We start from the raw sequence: 23564 nt of genomic DNA, 5'->3' as shown, positions 1-23564 counted from the left end.
GCTGGTGGTGCCTTTACTGGATTGAAAGCAGAAATCCAGCTTTAGGGGAAAAGCAGGATATTGGAGGAAATCAGGAAAGAAGATTAGAAATTTAAGTACAAGCAGTAATTTTAAAGCATTTTCCTAATTCAAGGTTTACAAGTAGTTTCATTTAGAAGACCTCACACACACTAAATAAGGTTAACTATCCCTCATTGTTTGTTTCAAGCAACCAACTCCGACACACTTATTAATAGTAAAAGTGTGTTTTGTGGGCCTTTTATGTTCCAGGAATTATTTAATATTCTTCATTCATTAACAAAATTATATTTCACCCCTTCCAGGAGAAAATCAGTCTAACTTTGAAAGTTTCTTACCCTTTCAAAATAATGAATATTATTTTCAGCCATGTTGTGGAAAGCTGATTGCAAGTCACTCCGCATGTTGATAGACCACCTTTCCCAGTCAGCTTTCAAATTGCTATTGGCACATTCTACTTTATCCTCAAGTCGTCCAACATCCACCTGAAGCTAAAATAAAGTTCTTCACATTAATGTGCAGGTATGCATAGAATATTAAGCTGTTTTTACACATTACTAAACCAAAAAAGTAGGAACAGGAAAATGTTAACAAATGGGTACGTGATATGCAGAATTGAGTCCTTCTGATAACAACTGCTTGTAAAGGTTTTAAAAAGGTTGCAAATTACTGCTAAAAGAAATTACATAATACATAGTGCTACCTAAATGTACAGAACTAGGCAAGAAACCAATATATATACCTGCAAGTATCAGTTGCCTGTAATGCACTGTATCGTGCTATAACCCAAAAAACCTTACAAAAAATCACCTAGAAAAGGAGGATATCTAGTGAAGTAATCAATTCAAAATTAAAAAGCTCATACACATTGTTGTTTTAGCTTTTATGGCCATCACAGGTACAACAGTTGTAGTAAATTGAAAATGGAATCTTCATTATTGTAGCCTTACAGAATGGCTACAGTTAAATCAGCTTAGCAACCATGTAATTCATCACATAACTAAGCAGCCTCAAGACAAAGTGGCATTTTGATATATTTAGAATGTATTTTTGTACTTAATTTGTGTACAAAATTAATTTGTACCCTGCCAATAAACATTTTTAAAATGTTTTATAGGAAACATACAAAATATCACTAGTACATTTATTCTTTAGCCAAACACAAGTTACAACAATAAAACAAATCTTAACTCTCTTCAACTTAAAAGTACATCTGGCAAAAGTTTTCCTTTAAGTTATCACCTCTCCTCACCAATCTAATTGCTCCTTTTGCTATTGTCTTTCACTTCAGCCTTGTATTAATAAACTACTCCATAGACTAAAATATCAATATTTTCGGTCTTTCACGTGAAGTTCATACATATGCATAACTATTTAACTGATCCTTCTCTTGTAGGTCACATTTGTCTAACACATTTGTCTTGTGTTGTTTATTAGATGGAGTTCCCATTTTAAAGCACACTCATTCTCCCAGCAGCAAAAATCTAAAATCTTCCAAGATTCTTAGCTAAACCAAAGTCAGACTAATTGGAATCTATTTCTAAATTCTGTCCCATCTGTTGACATTTTACTTGTCTCAGGAAATCAGAGTGCCAAAGTTCTACCAAAACTTCCATGCTTCTCCCACTGATACAAATTACTACCAGATTGATATTACAAAGTTTTATATAGAGGCATGAATGAGCTTCTTCAATCAAATCATTAATTTGTGCCTTTCAGGAAAAAGACCCCAAGTAAATCTATGACTAATTAAAAGATAGAAGATGACTTTGCCTTGTTCTAGGGTACACAAAGAGCTGATTTCAGCCATGCAGTAGTCATTAGGGTGGTTCATTTTGACACTATCTATATAGGCAGCCACTTGGGAGTAGTATATATGCTTTTATTAAGCATTACTGTCTTCAACTGCTATTAGAAATGTAAGTACTTTGCCACAACAGTGGTCTAGATGCAAGCCCTCAGAAACCTTGCTTTCCAGTCTATGTACATAATTGGTATACTCTTTATATTATGGAAGTTGAACAAATGAAGAAAAATATTAGATCCACTTTCCACCGGCCTGGTCCGCCTTTTTCTGATTGAAATTCAGCCTCCAAATATAAAACTTTCTTCGATTTAGTTTCGCTATCCGACCTGATGTGACTTGGAAACACATTAGGCTAGAATCTGGATCGCGCAGCTCCTGTTTCTCAGGCGAAAAACAAGCGATGAAGGTCCAATATGGTGTAAGCACGTTCATTCTGCGCCGGGTACGTGCCGCACACCATACTGATCAGAGTGCCCATCTGAAACAAGCGTCAGGCCCATTGCCTATGCAAATCGGGGGGGGGGGGGGGGCAGGGAGTAGTGTAATACCTATTTCAGGCCTCGTTCTGATACTGCATCGCGACTGAACACAACTAGCACCATGCATGCTGCGGCCAGTTTCCAGTTTCCTCAGGTCAAACTGCAGCCAAACCAATGATTTTTTTTTCAGTGCCTTGCTGGTTTGAGTCTCACGCATCTCCTTCAGGTAAAATGCAAGCATGGATTATGCGCATGGCCTCTTATATAGCAGAGCATTGGAAGATTATATGCCTACTCAAGGTGTGATTTTGCTAAAAGGTCAAACAGAGGGACCGAACCACAAAATACATAGCACCAATTGAGTAATACTGTGCATTTAACCCATATTAAAGTTTTTCAGACTCTGAATAGATCAGCACTGGGATGCACACATACTGTATCAGTTATATATTTCATCTAAGCAGCTCCCAGTGTGAGCAGAGACCTAAAATGGCAGGACTTCATGGGACTGGAAATGGACCACGTAAACTAAGAGACTGATTATCATCTACAAGCGATCTTACTCACTGATTTGTATTAGAAAATCTGCTAATGCGGGAAATGTGAAATAAAAAAAGAAAATTCTAGAAATGCACAGAATCAGCATTGAAAGCGATGGAGACAGTATTCCTCTCAGCCGCACAATCCATCCCACTAACTTCTGCCACCTATAATATGGTCCCAATACTAAGTGCATTGTTTTTGTCATACAGAAAGTATTCCCTTTTAAATTCATGACTGATCGTTTCATTGAAACTCTTACGAAATACGTGAAGATAAGAAACTTCTTACATAAATTGGCGCAGGGGCCATTTTAGTCTTCACCGCTGGGCGGGAATGGTGCAGTAGCGTATGACAAATGAGGGACAGCATTTACCACCCTTCCCGCTTCTGCTCTGGCCATTGCCATTTTGAGGGGATATTAAAATGGGCAACCCAGCCACCTGCTGGAAATAGGCAGGTACCTCATTAGTCCATGAACATTGGGTTCCTATGATATCATTAAGGACCCGATGCAATTTTGAAATATCAATGGGTGGAACGTGCATACCCTTTGGTACTTAGTATTAGGCGATCTAACCAGTGATCTCAAGGGGCTGCTGCAGGCTACAAAAAAGTTTTTAAAAATCTTGTAAATTATTTTTATGGAGTCAGGTGCAGTATGTAACACCGGCAGCTCACTGATTATACATATTTCCTACATTACAGCAATGACTACACTTCAAAAGCACTTTGGCACACTCTGAGGTCACGAAAGGCGCTATATAAATGCAAGTCTTTTTATATTTCAATGAAAATGGTTCAGGCCTCTGACCACTTCCATTGGGCGAGCCACAAGCTCACTCAGCCCGCCTCCCATTTAACAGAAGTGGTCACATGAAAATCTACTCCAAGATTACTAAAAAAAAGTCCATTCATGTGAACAGGATCAGACAACAGAGCTAATCATGTAATACATGTTAATGTGGGCAAATTATATTCATTCAGGTACACAATATGCTGTAGTTAAAATATACACAGTAAAGGGGTGGTGTGGCACAGTATGTTGGAATATCAACAAGCGACACAATCTGCATACATTTAGTTACTGATCTCAGTCATTTCATCCTATGCGGATGCAGAACATAAATCATATGTTTTCCCACAGGAAGAGGGAAAAGTCGGAGAGTGGTCACCCTTGTTTTCTCCCAGCACTTAGTGAAAGAAGCAGCACCTGGCAGAGAGAGACCCACCTCTGCAACTTGCATGGTATGTGACAGGGGACCCATTAAAAAAGGGGAAGAAAATACAGCTATTTAAAGCTGCAGCCCTCTTCTTTAAAAATATACGTGCTATGGTAATTTTAAATTGCACTGCTTTGTATTTCTGTTAGTGCAACAGTGTTACAATGAAAGTGTTCCTATACTCGGCAGGCCAAATTCTATTACAATATTTGACATTTTGGTTAGAGTGCCATCTATTGATGGTCTGTAGTTTTGAAGAATCGTGTTCTGGCAAAACCGTCAATCAGAAGGAGCCAACACCCATTTATCTTAATATTAAAAACAATAGCTTATTTAGTTAATAGGGCAAAATAATGTTAGATCAAGGGTAATTATAAAATACCTAATTTACACAATAAAAAAAGGAAATTAAAACCAGTTTGCTACATGCATGTGAGAAAAATTCAATTATCTGGAGCAAAAGCATTAAATTCTTAAACAGAATGGTAACAGCCAGCTGCTAAACTGGTTTGGTGATGTATGAAGAGCTTTCTGTAGAAGCAAACCCTTACGAGCACAGAAGCAGGACGGCTGCAAAACAACATACACGCACATGACCAAACATGTTAGAAGTAAACAATTCTTACTTGGAAAGTCACAATCTAGAATTTTACATGCATGGATCAAAAGTTTCACAGCAAGAAAAAAAAACTGTGGCAATGCAAACGGCAATTGATACTAGCGCAATTGCTAAATTTAAATGTGAGATAGATAGCTTTTTGGCAACCAAAGATATTAAGGGATATGGGCCAAAGGCAGGTATATGGAGCTAGATCACAGATCAGCCATGATCTTATCAAATGGCGGAGCAGGCATGAGGGGCTGAATGGCCTACTCCTGTTCCTATGGTCCTAATGAGCTGTAGGCTCTTATGTCTCTTCCAGTAAAACCATTTTGAAGGACTATTCTTGTTGTAAAGCTTTTTGCAATCACAAAATAATGTGATCAATATAAAACAATGTACAACCAAAATCACATGCCTTTCATTCTTTTATCCTTTCCCTTATGCACCACTGGTCTTTTTTTGCATTTCTTATACAGGAAAAACGTACATTTTTCTTTCCTTTTCATTCAGCATTTCCTCATTACTTCTTGTTTATCTTATTCTACTCTCCTAATACTCTACAGAATTTCTGTACTGCACTGTAAGATTTTGCATGCAATCACGTGTTGGACAGAGGCTGAAACTAACTTCCTTCCACCTCGTTATTTCCCCTGAAATTGATATGCAGAACATTAATTTCAAAGATAAGTGATGCAGCTGATTGTAACAGACTTGGATTTTCCTTCTAAAAAGAATGCATCCCCTCAACAAAGCACTTAAAAACTATAGGCGAGCCTTTCTGTGGGGGACAATTAGGTAAGTGTGGTTCATTGAGATGACAGCACAAATCCTTTGCTCCTAAAATGGGCACGACATTACAGTTAAGGTTTATGTGCTCAATAATAAGTTTAACAAGGTGCTGTGACACATATAGGAAGAGAGCTCATTCAGATTCAGTAGGATTTAAAATTGAGATCATGTAGCCTATTAATTAAAATCCACAATGGTACTTCGCAGTTACTGCAGTCATACCTAGTGCCAGTACATTAAAAACGAATTAAGGTAAAAATTTATAATTTTTTAGCTGCTGGGTGGTTTAGTTTATTTATTGCAGCTTTTCACAAATAGCATTCTGTTCACACAATGTTTATGTTCGCTCTTGAATCACTTCACAGTTGCATAAGAAACGGACAGAAAAGTCAGCAAGCAGGTTAGGATAGCCTATGAACAGTGTTGTCATTCAATGGCCATTGGCTGCGCCGCTTCTGATTTGCTGCTATGCTCGCTGTCAAGTACTCTAATTAGAAATGCAGGAAAATATGGAGGAAGTTATCAATGGCGAGATCGGCGTGCTGGATGGTGAGATTTATGGTGTACATTGCCAATCTTGCCATTGCAGGAAAATCTGGGCCCTTGAACCTCTCCCTCAACATATTCAAGATTCTTTTTCTATAAAACCAACTTTTGGCTTTGAAAAATCTTGGACTGAATTGCTACTCCAGCTGAAACTTTGTGAAAATAGCATTATTTCATTGATGTCAATACCGAATCTCATTGTGGAATGTGTCCATAAGAATAAGGGAGCTTGGGATAGTTTGAATTTCTTAAGACAGATTCACCTTTGCTATTGGCCACACAAAGCAATATCTATTCAATATTTATGAATTGAATTTGGTCTTTCAAAATGGACTGTACAAATCCAAACTCTAACTGATTCCATTTTTCCTCGTGGAGACAATCCTCACTGCTGCCAAAAGTGGAGCAACCATTCAGGATTTCTTCAAGCGCAGTTTGTTTTTTGCACGGGAGGGAACATAGGAACAGGAGTAGGCCATTTAGCCCCTCGAGCCTGTTCTTCCATTCAACGAGATCATGACTGATCTGTGATGTAACGCCATATACCCGCCATAGCTCCATATCCCTTAATACCTTTGGTTAACAAAAATCGAGCAATCTCAGCTTTAAAGCTAACTTCTACCACCCTTTAAGTGTATGAGTGTTTCCTAACTTCACTCCTGAAAGTCTTGGCTCTAATTTTTAGGCTATGCCCCCTAGTTCTAGACTCCCCAACCAGCGGAAATAGTTTCTCCCTATCTACCCTATCAGTTCCCCTTAATATCTTGAAAACTTTAATCAAATCATCCCTTAATCTACTAAGATCCAGGGACTACAACCCAGGGACTACAACCCTAGTTTGTGTAATCTCTCCTCGTAATTTAACCCTTGAAGTCCAGGTAAATCTACGCTGCACTCTCTCCAAGGCCAATATATCCTTCCTAAGGTATGGTTCCCAGAAATGAACACAGTACTCCAGGTGTCGTCTAACCAGGGCTTTGTTTAGCTGTAGCATAACTTCTACCCCCCCTGTACTCTAGTCCTATAGATATAAAGGCCAGCATTCCATTAGCCTTTTTGATTATTTTCTGTACATGTCCATGACATTTTAATGATCTATGGACCGCCACTGTTTTGAGCTTTTCACCATTTAGAAAGTACTCTGATCTAACCTTTTTAGATGCTTTCTGGAAATCCAGTGGATGACCTCACACTTGCCTACACTGAAATCCATTTGCCAGTTGTGCCCATCCGTTTAATCTATTAATATATCTCTCTAATTTGATGCTTCCATCTACTCTGCTTACAATGCTGCCTATCTTTGTTTCGTCGGCAAACTTGGATATGTGGCTCTCTATCCTGTCATCTAAGTAGTGATAAAATAGTGAATAGTTGAGGCCCAAACACAAAATCCCTGTGGGACACCACTAGTCACATCCTGCCAATTTGAGTACCTGCCCATTATCCCTACTCTCTGTCTCCTGCCACGCAACCAATTTCCTTAACCAGGTCAATAATTTGCCCACAATTCCATGAGCTTCAACTTTAGCTAACAGTCTCTTAGGAGGGACTTTACTGAATGCTTTCTGGAAATCCACAAACAACATCCATAGACATTCCCCAGTCCACTACTTTAGTCACCTCTTCAAAAAATTCAATCAGGTTCGTCAGGCATGACCTACCCTTTACAAATCTATGCTGGCTCTCTCTGATCAGCTGAAAATTTTCAAGGTGTTCAGTCACTCAATCCTTAATTACAGACTCGAGTCATTTCCCAACAACAGATATTAGGCTAACTGGTCTATGATTCCCTGATTTCCCTCTCTCAAATAGCAGACTGACATGTGCAATTTTCCAATCTAAAGGAATGGTTCCTGAATTGAGAACTTTGGAAGATTATAGTTAGGACAACTGCAATGTTCTCACCTACTTCCTTTGAAATCCTGGGATGGAAACCATCTGGTCCTGGGGATGTCACTTTTTAGTGCCATTATTTTCTTCACTACTGTTAATTTGCTTATGTTAATTATGGTGAGTCCCCATCCCTGATTCAAAATTAGTTTCCTTGGGGTGTCCGGCATGCTACCCTCCTCCGCTACTTTAAATACCGATGCAAAGAAATTATTTAACATGTCCGCCATTACCTTATTTTCATTTACAATATTATCCATTTTTAAGGGGCCCACATTGCTCTTGACTACCCTCTTTTTCCTAATATAATTGTAAAAAAAAGTGTGTTGATTTTGATATCCCTTGCAGTTTCTTTTCAAACTCCTTTTTGTAGCTCTTACCATCTGTTTTGTCATCCTTTGCTGTTCTTTGTCTCTCCAGTTTCAAAAATTCTGCAATACATTAGCCATACAAGTTGGAGTTGTCAAATTTACTGTGGATAAACAGCTACTGTATGGTCAAATGTGACTCGGCTTGTGGTTTTATATAGCTTTAAAAAAAGGGATAGCTCCAATCTATTATCAAATTTCAAAAAGTAGCATAAATGCTGCAGATTTTGGCCTAAGAAGGATGTGACACCAAGTTTAAAAGAGTGAGGAACAATATCTTCATCTAGATTAATCAATAAAAGCAAGAATATAAATTTTCAGGTAGTATCATAGTAGCTACAGCACAGGAGGCCATTCAGCTCATTGCGCCGGCTCTATGAAAGAGCTATCCAATTAGTCCCATTCCCCTGCTCTTTCCCCATAGCCATGTAAATTTTTTCATTTCAAGTATTTATCCAATTCCCTTTTGAAAGCTACTATTGAATCTGTTTCCAACACCCTTTCAGGCAGTGCATTCCTGATCATTACAACTCGTTGCATAAAAAGTGTTTCTTCATGTCGTCTCTGGTTATTTTGCCAATCACCTTAAATCTGTGTCCTCTGGTTACCGACCCTTCTGCCACTAGAAACAGTTTCTCCTAATTTACTGTATCAAAACCGTTCATGATCTTGAACACCTCTATCAAACCTCCCCTCAACCTTCTTTGTTTTAAGGAGAACAACCCCAGCTTCGTCAGTCTCGCCACATGACTGATGTCCCTCATCCCTGGTACCATTCTAGTAAATCTCTTCTGCACCCTCTCTAAGGCCTTGACATCCTTCCTAAAGTGTGGTGCCCAGAATTCAAGACAATACTCCAGCTGAGGCCTAACCAGTGTTTTATAAAGGTTTGGCATAACTTCCTTGTTTTTGTACTCCATGCCTCAATTTATAAAGCCCAGGATCCCATATGCTTCTTTAACAGCCTTCTCAACTTGTCCTGCCATCTTCAAAGATTTGTGTATGTGCACCCCCAGGTCTCTCTGTTCCTGCAGCTCTTTTAAAATTGTATCATTCAGTTTATATTGCCTCTCCTCATTCTTCCTACTAAAATGCATCCTGGGAATCCTCAACATTGACACCGGACCCCATGAAAGCTCATGGCATCAGGTCAAACATGGACAAGGAAACCTCCTGCTGATTACCACCTACTGCCCTCCCTCAGCTGATGAATCAGTCCTCCTCCATGTTGAGCACCACTTAGAGGAAACACTGAGCGTAGCAAGGGCATAGAATGTACTTTGGGTGGGGTACTTTTTTAAAAAAAATTCATTCATGGGATGTGGGCGTCACTGACGAGGCCAGCATTTATTGCCCGTCCCTAATTGCCCTTGAGAAAGTGGTACTGAGCCGCCTTCTTGAACCACTGCAGTCCGTGTGGTGAAAGTTCTCCCACAGTGCTGTTAGGAAGGGAGTTCCAGGATTTTGACCCAGCGACGATATATTTCCAAGTTGGGATGGTGTGTGACTTGGAGGGGAACGTGCAGGTGGTGTTGTTCCCATGTGCCTGCTGCTCTTGTCCTTCTAGGTGGTAGAGGTCGCAGGTTTAGGAGGTGCTGTTGAAGCCTTGGCGAGTTGCTGCAGTGCGCCCCGTCGATGGTACACACTGCAGCCACTGTGCGCAGGTGGTGAAGGGAGTGAAAGTTTAGGGTGGTGGATGGGGTGCCAATCAAGCGGGCTGTTTTGTCCTGGATGGTGTCGAGCTTCTTGAGCGTTGTTGGAGCTGCACTCATACAGGCAAATGGAAAGTATGCCATCACACTCCTGACTTGTGCCTTGTAGATGGTAGAAAGGCTTTGGGGAGTCAGGTGGTGAGTCACTTGCCACAGAATACCCAGCCTCTGATGTGCTCTTGTAGCCACAGTATTTATATGGCTGGTACAGTAAAGTTTCTGGTCAATGGTGACCCCCAAGATGTTGATGGTGGGGGATTCGACGATGATAATGCCATTGAATGTCATGGGGAGGTGTTAGACTCTCTCTTGTTGGAGATGGTCATTGCCTGGCACTTGTCTGGCACGAATGTTACTTGCCACTTACAGCCCAAGCCTGGATGTTGTCCAGGTCTTGCTGCATGCGGGCTCGGACTGCTTCGTTATTTGAGAGGTTGCGAATGGAACTGAACATTGCGCAATCATCAGCGAACATCTCCATTTCTGACCTTATGATGGAGGGAAGGTCATTGATGAAGCAGCTGAAGATAGTTGGGCCTAGGACACTGCCCTGAGGAACTCCTGCAGCAATGCCCTGGGGCGGAGAGGATTGGCCTCCAACAACCACTACCATCTTCCTTTGTGCCAGGTATGACTCCAGCCACTGGAGAGTTTTCCCCCTGATTCCCATTGACTTCAATTTTACTAGGGCGCCTTGGTGCCACACTCGGTCAAATGCTGCCTTGATGTCAAGGGCAGTCACTGTCACCTCACCTCTGGAATTCAACTCTTGTCCATGTTTGGACCAAGGCTGTAACGAGGTCTGGAGCCGAGTGGTCCTGGCGGAACCCAAACTGAGCATCGGTGAGCAGGTTATTGGTGAGTAAGTGCCGCTTGATCGCGCTGTCGACAACACCAAGAGTGGCTCGGTAGCACCACTACTGACCGAGCTGGCCAAGTCCTGAAGGACATAGCTGCCAGACTGGGCCTGCGGCAGGTGATGAGCGAACCAACATGAGGGAAAAACCTACTTCACCTCGCACTCACCAATCTACCTGTCGCAGATGCATCTGTCCATGACAGTATTGGTAGGAGTGACCACCGCACAGTCCTCATGGAGACGAAGTCCCGTCTTCACAATGAGGACACCATCCAACATGTTGTGCGGCACTACCACCGTGCTAAATGGGATAGATTCAGAATAGATCTAGCAACTCAAAACTGGGCATCCATGAGGCACTGTGGGCCATCAGCAGCAGCAGCAGAATTGTATTCCAGCACAATCTGTAACCTCATGGCCCAGCATATTCCTCACTCTACCATTACCAACAAGCCAGGGGATTAACCCTTGTTCAATGAGGAGTGTAGAAGAACATGCCAGGAGCAGCACCAGGCGTACCTAAAAATGAGATGCCAACCTGGTGAAGCTACAACACTGGGCTACATGCATGCTAATCAGTGGAAGCAACATGCTATAGACAGAGCTGTGCAATTCCACAACCAATGGATCAGATCAAAGCTCTGCAGTCCTGCCACATCCTGTTGTGAATGGTGGTGGGCAATTAAACTAAAGGGAGGAGGAGGCTTCATGAACATCCCCATCCTCAATGATGGCAATGTTCAGCACTTAAGTGCAAAAGACAAGGCTGAAGTGCTTGCAACCATCTTCAGCCAATAGTGCCGAGTGGATAATCCATCTCGGCCCCCTCCCAATATCCCCACCAACACGAAAGCTAGTCTTCAGCCAGTTCGATTCACTCCACATGATATCAAGAAACAGCTGAGTGCACTGGATACAACAAAGGCTATGGGCCCCGACAACATCCTGGCTGTAGTGCTGAAGACTTGTGCTCCAGAACTAGCCGCACCTCTAGCCAAACTGTTCTAGTACAGCTACAACACTGGCATCTACCTGACAATGTGGAAAATTGCCCAGCTATGTCCTGTCAACAAAAAGCAGGACAAATCCAATCCAGCCAATTACCGCCCCATCAGTCTACTTTTAATCATCAGCAGTGATGGAAGGTGTTGTCGACAGTGCTATCAAGCGGCACTTACTCACCAAAAACCTGCTCAACGATGCTCAGTTTGGTCTCCCTACCTAAGAAAGGATATACTTGCCATAGAGGGAGTGCAGCTAAGGTTCACCAGACTGATTCCTGGGATGGCAAGACTGTAGTATGAGGAGAGATTGGTCGACTCGGCCTGTATTCACTCGAATTTAGAAGAATGAGAGGGGATCTCATTGAAACATATAAAATTCTGACAGGGCTGGACAGACTGGATGCAGAGAGGATGTTTCCCCTGGCTGGGGGGGTCCAGAACAAGGGGTCACAGTCTCAGGATACAGTGTAGGACATTTAGGACTGAGCTGAGGAGAAATTTCTTCACTCAGAGGGTGGTGAACCTGTGGAATTCTCTACCACAGAAGTCTGTGGAGGCCAAGTCACTGAATAGATTTAAGAAGGAACTAGACAGATTTCTAGACACAAAAGGCATCAATGGGCATGGGGAGAGAGCGGGAATATGGTATTGAGATAGAGGATCAGCCATAATCACAGTGAATGGCGGAGCAGGCTCGAACGGCCGAATGGCCTATTCCTGCTGCTACTTTCTATGTTTCTATGTCCAATGCCATATTGGCTGTGGCAATATTCAGGCATCTCTGCCGGCTGCCTTAAACAAGCATTAGACTCCTTGCATATGCTAATGAAGGGCCTCTCTCCAAAATTGGTCAGAAACCGAGTGGATCATGCACTGGCAATGCTCTGCTTAGTTTTTCCGGTTCCTTCTGCGTCCTAACCAGCAGTTAAAGGTAAAGCTGGAAGCCGTCAACAGCAGGAGTAGGAGTGCTTCTTCTGGCTCCACAACACTATTGCGGGCCACTCGTTGGCCCGCGCTTAACCCCCTTCCCTTTCGCCTCCAAGGACCTAGCTTAGGTTCGCAGTTGGCCCAAATTGGTCCAGAGGAAACTGGCGAGCTGCCTCAGGAGACCCGACAGGCAACTGCAGCTCACCGGAAATCGGATAAGGCAGAGGTCCAGTTGTAAACAAGCCTCGAGCCTCTGGCTTCTGCAGTCTGCCAGCACACTCACTTTCATCATCAGCACACGGAGGCACTTCAGTTCCCCACACTGTGCACACAATATACGCTAAGCATAACGCACAATGACAAAGTAGTACTTTGATGGGTTTTAGCTAAGAATCTTAAAATATCATGTAAGCCCAGAGATTTTATTTTACTTTAATCAATAATTTTGAAAGCATGAACTTAAATACATTTACCTGTGCCTTTATTTTTCAGTCAAAGTGGCTGTGGCGAGAAAACTTCCATAAAACCAGGAACTTTGTGATTGCCACTGACTGAACTGGGGGGGGGGGGGGAAAAAGAGGAAAGAGGCGAGGGTGCTATGATAATCAATTTTGCAAGTTTTCACCAAAGGTACTGACAGAGCAGCACCAAAGGCCCAGGAAATTATGGCGTGGCGTAAATAATGTTGCAACTCACTTACGTCTTGTGACTTTTACGACGTGAAATGAACCCAACCCCGTAGACATGTCCGCCAGGAATTTCTGGACCATTAACTTACTATGAGCAACATCACAAGAGATGCAATAGATACATAGAATCTCTCAGTTTGGTTGACTGAACTAAAAAGATTTCAAAAACTATTTTTAAAACAATTGATTAGTCCTAATATCAATTTTTTCTTTTTCTGCCCTCCCCTTCTCCTTGCTGGGATACAGTTCTGTGGATACAGAATGACCTCTGAGTAACTTCAGCAATTTATAAGTATCTGCAATTACTTATAAAGAGCAGTGACCTTAACGGGACAACCCAAGTAATCAACTATTCACAATCATGCTCCAGACCAGACTACCTGTACACAACGCCACGGAAGGTCTACCAGTCTTTGTAGAAGACTTATGGCTAAAATGTTGTCTGCTGTATTTCAAGTTCAAAGAAGCCTATGGCAAGTCTTTTCTGTCAGTATCAGTAGCCTGCATTTCTGTTGCATTTTACACACTACAGTATAATGATATGCAGTCAATAAATGCAAATATCATCAGCAACTAAAAGTTGTTCACAGACGATAAATACTAAAAACCAACCTTTATTTGAAAAATGTTTTTTTCCATAGTGTGGTAAAGGTTGACTACAAACGGTTCAATAATATTTCAACTCTGAAAAAAAAATTGTATATTCTGACAAAAAGAACCAGTCTATGTCAGAAATAGAATTCTGAAGCTTCAAAGTAAAGCAAAAGGAATTCAGGTTGGCTGCAGCACATATTATTGTACCTCGTCAATTTCACGATCAATCTTCTGCTGCTTCTGTTGTTTCACTTCCTCTGTGCTTTTACCCAGGAATGCACCGAATGTAAAGGTTGGATTTGAGTGCTCCAGCTGATAACAGTGGATGTAACGAATTTTAATCAAAGGATATCATGGGACACAATGTTATAATTTAACTTTTGCACAAATTCATCAATTAAGCATCCTATATATGCAGAATATTTTCCATACAGTTAAACACTTACACAGTTTGTACCTTTAAATTCACTTATTCTAGCTAGAATATTAGCTTCAATTCTTTGCATTAATAAAACTATAATTTTCTGATCCAAGAAAATATGACAGAAAATCATATTTCTGATGCTTACCATTTCTCTCTCAGCTTTCTTATGAGCTATGGCATCAATTTGTGAGTCATATTCTGCCTGAATTAGGTCCCTTCTCTTCAAAACAGACTAAGGAAAAAAAGTGCGCTAAACATTATAAGCATATTTAAAATGTATTATGAATACAGCAAATATTTAACTGGGTTCAGTACATATTGACAGTTTCAGACCACTAAAGGTAACATTTTGACCTGTATTAAGAATCTAAACATGAAAAGTAGAGTAATTTAAATTAATACCCTGCCAAAACATCCAGTATCTTAATTACTTTTGGAGTCATTAAAGCTTCGTAGGTTTCTTATGATGTGGAGATGCCGGTGATGGACTGGGGTTGACAATTGTAAACAATTTTACAACACCAAGTTATAGTCCAGCAATTTTATTTTAAATTCACAAGCTTTCAGAGATTTCCTCCTTCCTCAGGCAAATGTTTCAAGAGCTCCTTGAAGCCTACGCATTTATACATATAGAACAATACATGGTGTTTACAGACTGCCCCTGCAACTGCCCGTTGCCAAGGCAATCACCGTGTTCAGACAGAGAGGTGTCACCTGCAGAACCCCCGAATACACATTCAACAAAAAAACAAACAGGGTTTCTTATGGCAGTTATACATATTGCACTAGAGTCAAGTCTACCACCTTGTTATTTCATTAATTAAAATAAAGCCAAAATTACATGGTAAATAAATGGACACATTAATGTCTAGCTATTGTAATTTTGATCGATATCAAGCATATGTTGCTAGATATGATGTAAAGTGATCATTTGCAGAAAATGGGGTGCAGTTCATTGTGTAATTGTGCAGAATGTACAATTCAATACAATAAAAATGCATTTGAAGAAAATGCTTAAGAAATATTTCATATTTTAAACACTTGTACCTCACTGGTATACAGGCGAGAGCTCAGAAATACACAGGCACAAATAGATGGGGAAAAGCATTCACAACCAAAGATCTGCACATAACTGAACTCCAAATATGGCACATTGGTACTACAGTTAACAAATCCTAATACAACAAACACTTGACGGCAGTGTCCATAAGGTTAATCAAACACTTGACGGCAGTGTCCATAAGGTTAACCAAACACTTGACGGCAGTGTCCATAAGGTTAACCAAACACTTGACGGCAGTGTCCATAAGGTTAACCAAACACTTGACGGCAGTGTCCATAAGGTTAACCAAACACTTGACGGCAGTGTCCATAAGGTTAATCAACATATTACACCTCTCTCCTACACAAAATAACATATCACAACTGTTTTCTTCATTATTGTAAAGATATTACTGATTTATTGCTCAGCTGCTTAGATAAGTGTCTGCTGAACATATTTCTTTATTTCTACATTTTCATTGGGAAGTTAGTGTTTGTACATTTCTTACCACAAAATCAAATGACAAATACCCAAACTATTCTATTAAGCTTCCTCAATAACTTTCAAATATGATTAATGTTTACTCAAAACAGTTTTAAGAACGTTAACTATTATTAACATTTCTAGCCCGTACAGCTTTTTAAAAATATGGGATTCTTCTGTCACACATCTTATAAAATGATTTTTCTATAAGGTTTCTGCACTACATGTTATAAGATGTAATATTCAAATAAAATAAAAATGCCATAACAATTTTTCAACTGCAGTATTGTTAAAGTAATTTTATTATGGCAAAAATGCAATATACCTTATTTAAAAAGTCATAAGTATAGATCATCTGTAGCTCATTCCATGGAAATGAACTAACATGCAATTAGCAGGAAAAATACAGTCACTAACCCCATTGTGGAGTACCATCACAAGGACTGCAGCTGTTCAAGAAGGCGGCCAATTATCATCTTGTCAGGGCAACTAGGGATGGGTAATAAATGCAGCCTTGCCAGCATTACACATATCCCAAGAACAAAAAAAATTGTGTGACTGTATTAAACCTAAATACTATAGTATATTTTTGATTAGATTCTCTATTTTATAATGTTAAGAATTATTTGCAATTAAAACTTTCAAGTAAACTTCATTTTCCAAAAGGTAGTGTCACCAAAATTAGCAACCAATAACTACATTCAATTCAGCTAAATTGTCTCCAGATACTTAACAATAAACTGACACAACCAATTTTTTTCTCATATACTATGCACCGACACAGAATTTGGAAGGGAATTAATATTTTTATGATTAACTAGCCTTTTTGTTTTACACCAAATGTCTCCAGTTTGTAGTTCATTCTAAAATACTAAACATACTTCAGTTCGAACCTAGGAAAAGCAAAAATAAACCCACATACAATAAGCTGAACTTCAACTCAAGCCACATTTATCCTCGCCAATTTTGTGATCCTAAGATTTAAATAAAAAATACCTACCTTCAGAGTTTCTGCACATAGAACATATTCATGCAAGGCAGGAAGCAAATTCTCTGTGAGGCCCATTGTAAGTCCTCCAGTGGCCTTGCAACAGTTTTCAATAGAACTGGCTACTCCTTTCAACGGTTCACTCAGTTCTTGTTCAGATCCAGACCATAGAGTATAAATGGGACTATATTCCCTCATCTCAACCAAGTGTTCTTTACCCCCAAAAAAAAAGAAAATAACTTTTAGTTTAGTCTTTTCTCATCAGCCTCAAAAAAACAGATCAAGAATCATACACAAGAATTTAAATGCACATAACTAAAATTATACATACCTAACTGGACAGATTATTACTGTCTACAGGAGGAGAAAACTAGGAACTTATGACCTATTTCATGATATTTCCAGAAATGGGCTAAACTATATCAGGACTGAATGTATGAATTTAATATCTGATTTATGAATCCATTTCTTCACCCCCTCCCTCAACACACACCTTTGTTTTTCTGGGTAAGGTTTAAAAAAAAAACATACTTCCATTCTAAAAGATAATTAATGTTTGCTTATAAAATTAACCTTGCCTGTCGAGAATATCAATATCATTTCAAACAGTCTTTTAGATTAGGGGAATGACTATGAAAATTACTGGATCTCTTCTGGCATTGGAAGATACGATAGAAACTTGAGAGAACAAATCAGTGAAGTAAGTGGGTTGTGGTAACTTTTTTGATTTTCTGAAGCCAATCAGAAAGGTATTACAGATTTTTATGGCACAAAGTATGAAGCATGCTATGCTCAAGATTTTTAGTATATTAGTAGCAGATCTCCAATGACTTTGCTCAGGATGGTCTGGGACCTGGCATGTAGTTTCTGATGTTTACTGCTGTTCTTTGGCAACCTAAATGTGACACTGGATTGATCAAATACAGAAAATTTACTAAAGTAATATATCACATGACAAACTAGTGGTAAAATGTTACATACCTTACCAATATTGAAAGATACTGGACTCACAGATGTAATATTTGTAATTCTCTTTACCTAACATTTTACAAAATTTGCTAATGTGCAAGTAATCTTGTTTGTTTTTCCCTCACGCCCTCTTAATCGGTTATTTATGTAACAAAATGTTTTTTGTTCTAGTACCTACAATGGATTTGCAATTTTTGCTCAAGATGTTTGTTTAATCTCTCCCCAAAACCTTTCTTTTTCTCTGTTATTTACATGATTATGAAAGATTTTTTCTCCCCTTGCTTCCCAGAATGGAATTGCATTTGTTGCTGAAACTGTCTTTATAGAACTGCCCAATGAGATTTTTTTCCCATCAAGTCTCCAATGACTCGGACCGGAACAGGGCCTTACTTAATGACTGTAGCGTCTGAGGTCAGTATTAAATATCTTATAAACATCCGCTCTGTCCCCAGCTCAACTATTAATTAATAGCTTCAACTATGTAAAATGCTGAAAAAAAATTATGTTTTTTCCTATTTCAAATATTTGTTAATTTTCTGCCTAGTTGTTAAAGTATTATCTGGGTACAATAGTTCCACAGAATCAGGGTGAAAATTTAAACTCCCATCGTCGATTAATCCATCTATCCGTCACTCACTTACATACGCACAAATTCTACACAAGAATTAAAACTCCCTAGTTGTCATGTAACTTGGACTGTCTTGGTGCACTCTGGACATTGTAGTTTCGCAGTAGCAGAGCAAAAACTAAAAACTTACATGATGCATCGCACATACACATTTCAAAAGATATTTAAACGTTTACATTAAAATTAGGTAGATCAATAAAGTGCCCAGGAGGTCAACGAACCTCTTGAGCAATTTGCATACCAGGCCTGACAGCGTACTCAATTCTTGTGCTGTTACACCCAAGCAGCGTGAGACAAGTGCTGCATTCCCTCCTTCAGCAAAACAGTAACAACCACATTCAAAAAAAGAGAAGTGGACATTTAACAAAGGTTACATGATTTTTGTTTAAAAAGGGGAAGGAATGAACAAAAAAGATCAACACTGTCCATCTCACTCTAATGAAATAGTACTTTCTGCTAACCAGTCATATTGTATTAGCTAGTTGCTTGGAGAGGTCTGCGGCTTAAACAATTCGACCATTCTAATTGTAGGATACATGCTACAAAATGGCTCTTAAAAAAAAGAAATTGGGCTTTAAAAATAGATTCTGAAAATTACATGAAAATGTGCTACTACCCTTATTTCAACAAACATCTGGGCAGCAAAACTATTCATCTAGCTTAGTTATAAGTATACTTCACTCCCCACGTTGAAAGTAATTATTATTGTTTTGATGATCTAGGATCCCATATGCCATTTTTATTTTCCAAAACAGCTTTATCAATTTTATCTGTGTATCTTAACCCTTAACTAATATAACATCTAATGTCAAACACAAATAATGCAATTACATTTTGACACAAACTAAGCCAACTAGACACTTATTAAAAATCAAGAGAGAAAATGTTAGCAACTAATCTTTTGTGATGAATAACTTGGAAAAGTATGGGCTAATAAATGAAAGTCAGCATGGATTTGTTAAAGGAAAATCGTGTTAGACTAACTTGATTGAGTTCTTTGATGAAGTGATAGAGAGGGTTGATGAGGATAGTGTGGTTCATGTTGTATATGTGGACTTTCAAAAGGCATTTGATAAAGTACCACATAATAGACTTGTTAGCAAAATTAAAGCCCATGGGATTAAGGGACAGTAGCAGCACGGATATAAAATTGGCTAAGGCACAGAAAGCAGAGAGTAGTGATGAACGGTTGTTTTTCAGACTGGAGGGAAGCATATAGTAGTGTGCCCCAGGGGTCAGTATTAGGACCATTGCTCTTTTTGATATATATTAATGACCTGGACTTGGGTAGAGAGGGTATAATTTCAAAGTTTGCAGATGACACGAAACTCGGAAATGTAGTAAACAATGTGCAGAATAGTATCAGATTTCAGGAGGGCATAGACAGACTGGTGAAAATGAGCAGACACATGGCAGATGAAATTTAACGCAGAGAAATGTGAAGTGATGCATTTTGGTAGGAAGAACAAGGACAGGCAATATAAACTAAATGGTACAATTTTAAAGAGAGTGCAGGAACAGAGAGACCTGAGGGTGCATATACACAAATCTTTGAAGGTGGAAGGGCAAGTTGAGAAGGCTGTTAAAAAAGCATATGGGATCCTGGGCTTTATTAATAGAGATACAGAGTACAAAAGCAAGGAAGTTATGCTAAACCTTTATAAAACATTGGTTAGGTCTCAGCTGGAGTATCGTGTTCAATTCTGGGCACCACACTTTAGGGAGGATGTCAAGGCTTAGAGAGGGTGTAGAGGAGATGTACTAGAATGATACCAGGGTGAAGGACTTCAGTCATGTGGACAGACTGGAGAAGCTGGGGTTGTTCTCCTTAGAACAGAGAAGGTTAAGGGGAGGTTTGATAGAGGTGTTCAAGATCATGAAGGGTTTTGATAGATTAAATAAAGAGAAACTGTTCCCAGTGGCAGAAGGGTCGGTAACCAGAGGACACAGATTTAAGGTGATCAGCAAAATAGCCAGAAGCGACATGAAGAAACCTTCTCTTTACGCAGCGAGTTGTAATGATCTGGAATGCACTGCCTAAAAGGGTGGTGGAAGCAGATTCCATAGCAACTTTCAAAAGGGAATTGGATAAATACTTGAAGGGAAAAAATTTACAGGGCTATGGGGAAAGAGCAGGGGAATGGGACTAATTGGATAGCTCTTTCAAAGAGCCGGCACAGGCACGACGAGCCGAATGGCCTCCTCCTGTACTGTAATTACTATGATACTATGAATATGATTACCATTATTTAAACTCCAGTAAAATATTAACTGATTGTAGTTACGAACCTTTCAGTTCCTTTAAAATCCTTTGGCTGATTTTATCCAATGTTCTCATTTTCTGACGGAAAATGTCCACGTAGTCACTCATGGCTGTGAATTCGTCAGGTCGATTCTTAACACTTCTACCGGTGCCAGCAACAGCCCTGACTGTTTCTCCCATTTTACTGATGAATCCTGGGCCAAGTTTCTTGTGAGCTGTCAATTCCTGCATTAAAAACATTTTAAAAAGATAAAAGTGAATAACCTACAAGGAAATAATTATATACTGTATATCTAGGAGGAAATTACAAGCAACGGATGAGTTCATAGGTAATATAATCTGAACCACAAAATCTAGTTGCAGCCTTAAACTCCATTCCAAATACTTTCAGAATACCAAAATTTATTGATGACCTGGACTTGGTTATAGGGGCTACAGTACCGAAATATGCAGATGACACAAAAATAGGGAGCAGTGTTTACTATAAAGAGGACTGAAAGCGACTTCAAGAGGACACAGACAAGTAGATCTATCTGGCAGATAGATGCAAGATGAAATTTCGGTAAAATAGCCTCTTTCTGTGCTGTAAAATCCTGTTATTCATACAAATTAGAAATGCTAAAGCTGCATTGTCTCAGAATCACTAAATTTAAAAACAATGTTTGCTTTTGCATAGTTCTCATTAATTTCCTTTTTAGGGATAACAAGCCAGTGGCCCCATCTCCATCGTTAGCGTACATTTTAAATTTTTTCCGCAATTTTCCCCCTCTCTTGGAGGCAGTTGTTGCATCTTGGCATGATTCCAGAAACATTTTTACCAAGGAACTTGGGCTCAGGCTTTAGAAGATTCTATTCAGAGTTTATCAGCATTAGTTCAGAAGAGATAATACATTGGTGGTCTTGCTCGTGATTTGAGGATATCACCATGTTCATATATTGCCTTCTCTGTCAAAGTGATGAAAGCTTGATAGAATGAATACTTTTTCGCATTTACCAGAGGTTTGGATTTTGGAGGACTTTCATCCATATAGTCTGAACTTTTATGCTTGGGTCTCCACTTCATTCACCCTTTCTGTATTCTTTCACAGAAGAGTACATTAGGAGTACCCATGTTGTTCATCTTAATGGTGTTTGTTCTAGAGCCCTTGCTGCGCAGGTCAGGGCCCAAATGGGGGATGCAAGGATGCGGTTTTGTTTCTTTGTTATGGTTGAGAAAAGTGGGATATAAATGCTTTCTCACCAGATTCGGACACCTAATTCTGATATCTGAGGGTGGGCAACATAATTATTCTACTAAATTTTCAGATTCCTTTCATAAAACACTCAATGTAGAACAGAGAAACCCATAAATTGTCAAAACAACCAGTGCCAGAAAATTGCATTACCATTAAATTTAACAATTGTGGAGAACTGTATCTTGAGTTTGCAGATGATACTACGATATCTACGAGGGGAAGGACGTAGACGATCCTCTAATTCTACAAGCGCATCTGGATGCACTGGGGATTGGGCCCAAGACTGGCAAACAATGTTTAACTTAGAAAAGTGCAGTGTTATGTATGTGGGCAAGGCAAATACTGAATATACATACTCCCTTCAGGGAAAAGAACTAAAGCTGATTGAGAAAGAAAGAGATCTGGACATTTAGTGCACAAATCTCTAAAGGTTCGTGACCAATGCCATGAAGCAATAGCTAGGGCGAATAGGGTGCTAGGATGTATTTACAGGACAATACACTATAATACAATGCATACTATTTTGTCCTTGTACAAGAACTTGGTTAGGCCTCAGTTAAAATACTGTGCCCAGTTTTGGTCTCCTCACATGGTGGGTGATACTGAGGCTTTGGAAAGGTTGCAGAGGAGGGCCACAAGATTAATTCCCAGTTTAAAACTTCTTAGTTACCAAAATAGACTTAAAGAGGTGGATTGCTACATTTTAGAGAAGCGTAGACTTAGGGGTGATCTGATCAAGGTTTATAAGATGATGAAAAAGACTAGAATGTGTTTGTATAGACAGTTTTTCAACTAAATTGGTTAGGGATGACCAAGGTCACAATCTCAAGTTACGTAAAAGCAGAACCAGGTTAGAAGTTAGGAGGTGGTTCTTTTTCCAGAGAATAGTGGATGTGTGGAACAGGCTCCCAGCTTGTGCGGTGAACGCTGATTCGTTGAGTTCCTGCAAGTGAGAGCTGGACCTGCTTCTATCTGGGGTGGAGATCACCTCGTACGAGAGGGAGGTACTGTAGAACATTAATCAGGGACAGAATGGTCTTCTGGATCAGTTTTGAATGCCTAAGAGGGTCGGAGAGGAATTTCCAGATTTTTCTCCCCTAACTGGCCAGAGTTTTAATCTGGTTTATTGCCTCTCCCAGGAGATTTCATGGCTATGGGTGGGTGGGGAGTGTATGTATTGCAATGCACACGACATCACATTTGTGTGGGATAGGCTGGATGGATAAGTCTTTTCCCATCCCTCATTTTTTGTATGTTCATATAACTGGACATGTGCTTATAACACAATGAAACTAAGCACTAGAGGGATAGAAAGGGTTAGCACTGAAAAAAAATACAGCCATATCATGAAACCTAGCAAACAAAACTCATCAAAACAGGCTGGCAGTTTGGAGAAACAATTGCAAGTAATAATTCAAGTATTGCTTGATATATTAAAAACACCTGATGTAGATGTACTTTATTGCACATTAAATAATTCATA

The 23564-nt window shown here is 39.6% G+C and overlaps 1 protein-coding gene across 7 annotated transcripts in view; it reads right to left on the bottom strand.

Moving 5' to 3' along the window:
- The window catches only part of snx7 (sorting nexin 7), a 62629-nt gene that overhangs the window by 14768 nt on the left and 24297 nt on the right, over nt 1-23564 (bottom strand). For 5 of the 7 annotated variants that reach the window (XM_067989973.1, XM_067989975.1, XM_067989976.1 and 2 more), the window contains 5 exons: nt 20873-21071; nt 16999-17198; nt 14619-14705; nt 14257-14361; nt 357-509 (listed from right to left, as the gene is read on the bottom strand). In XM_067989973.1, the coding sequence (XP_067846074.1) occupies nt 357-509; nt 14257-14361; nt 14619-14705; nt 16999-17198; nt 20873-21071 (744 nt within the window). Of the gene's footprint in view, nt 1-356; nt 510-14090; nt 14140-14256; nt 14362-14618; nt 14706-16998; nt 17199-20872; nt 21072-23564 lie in introns of those variants that run through there. The other 2 variants (XM_067989978.1, XM_067989977.1) reach the window with 2 other exon arrangements.

The sequence above is a fragment of the Heptranchias perlo genome, chromosome 9 (assembly GCF_035084215.1).
Source record: "Heptranchias perlo isolate sHepPer1 chromosome 9, sHepPer1.hap1, whole genome shotgun sequence".
Lineage (NCBI taxonomy): Eukaryota > Metazoa > Chordata > Chondrichthyes > Hexanchiformes > Hexanchidae > Heptranchias > Heptranchias perlo.
This window is presented reverse-complemented; position numbering and strand designations above follow the sequence as displayed.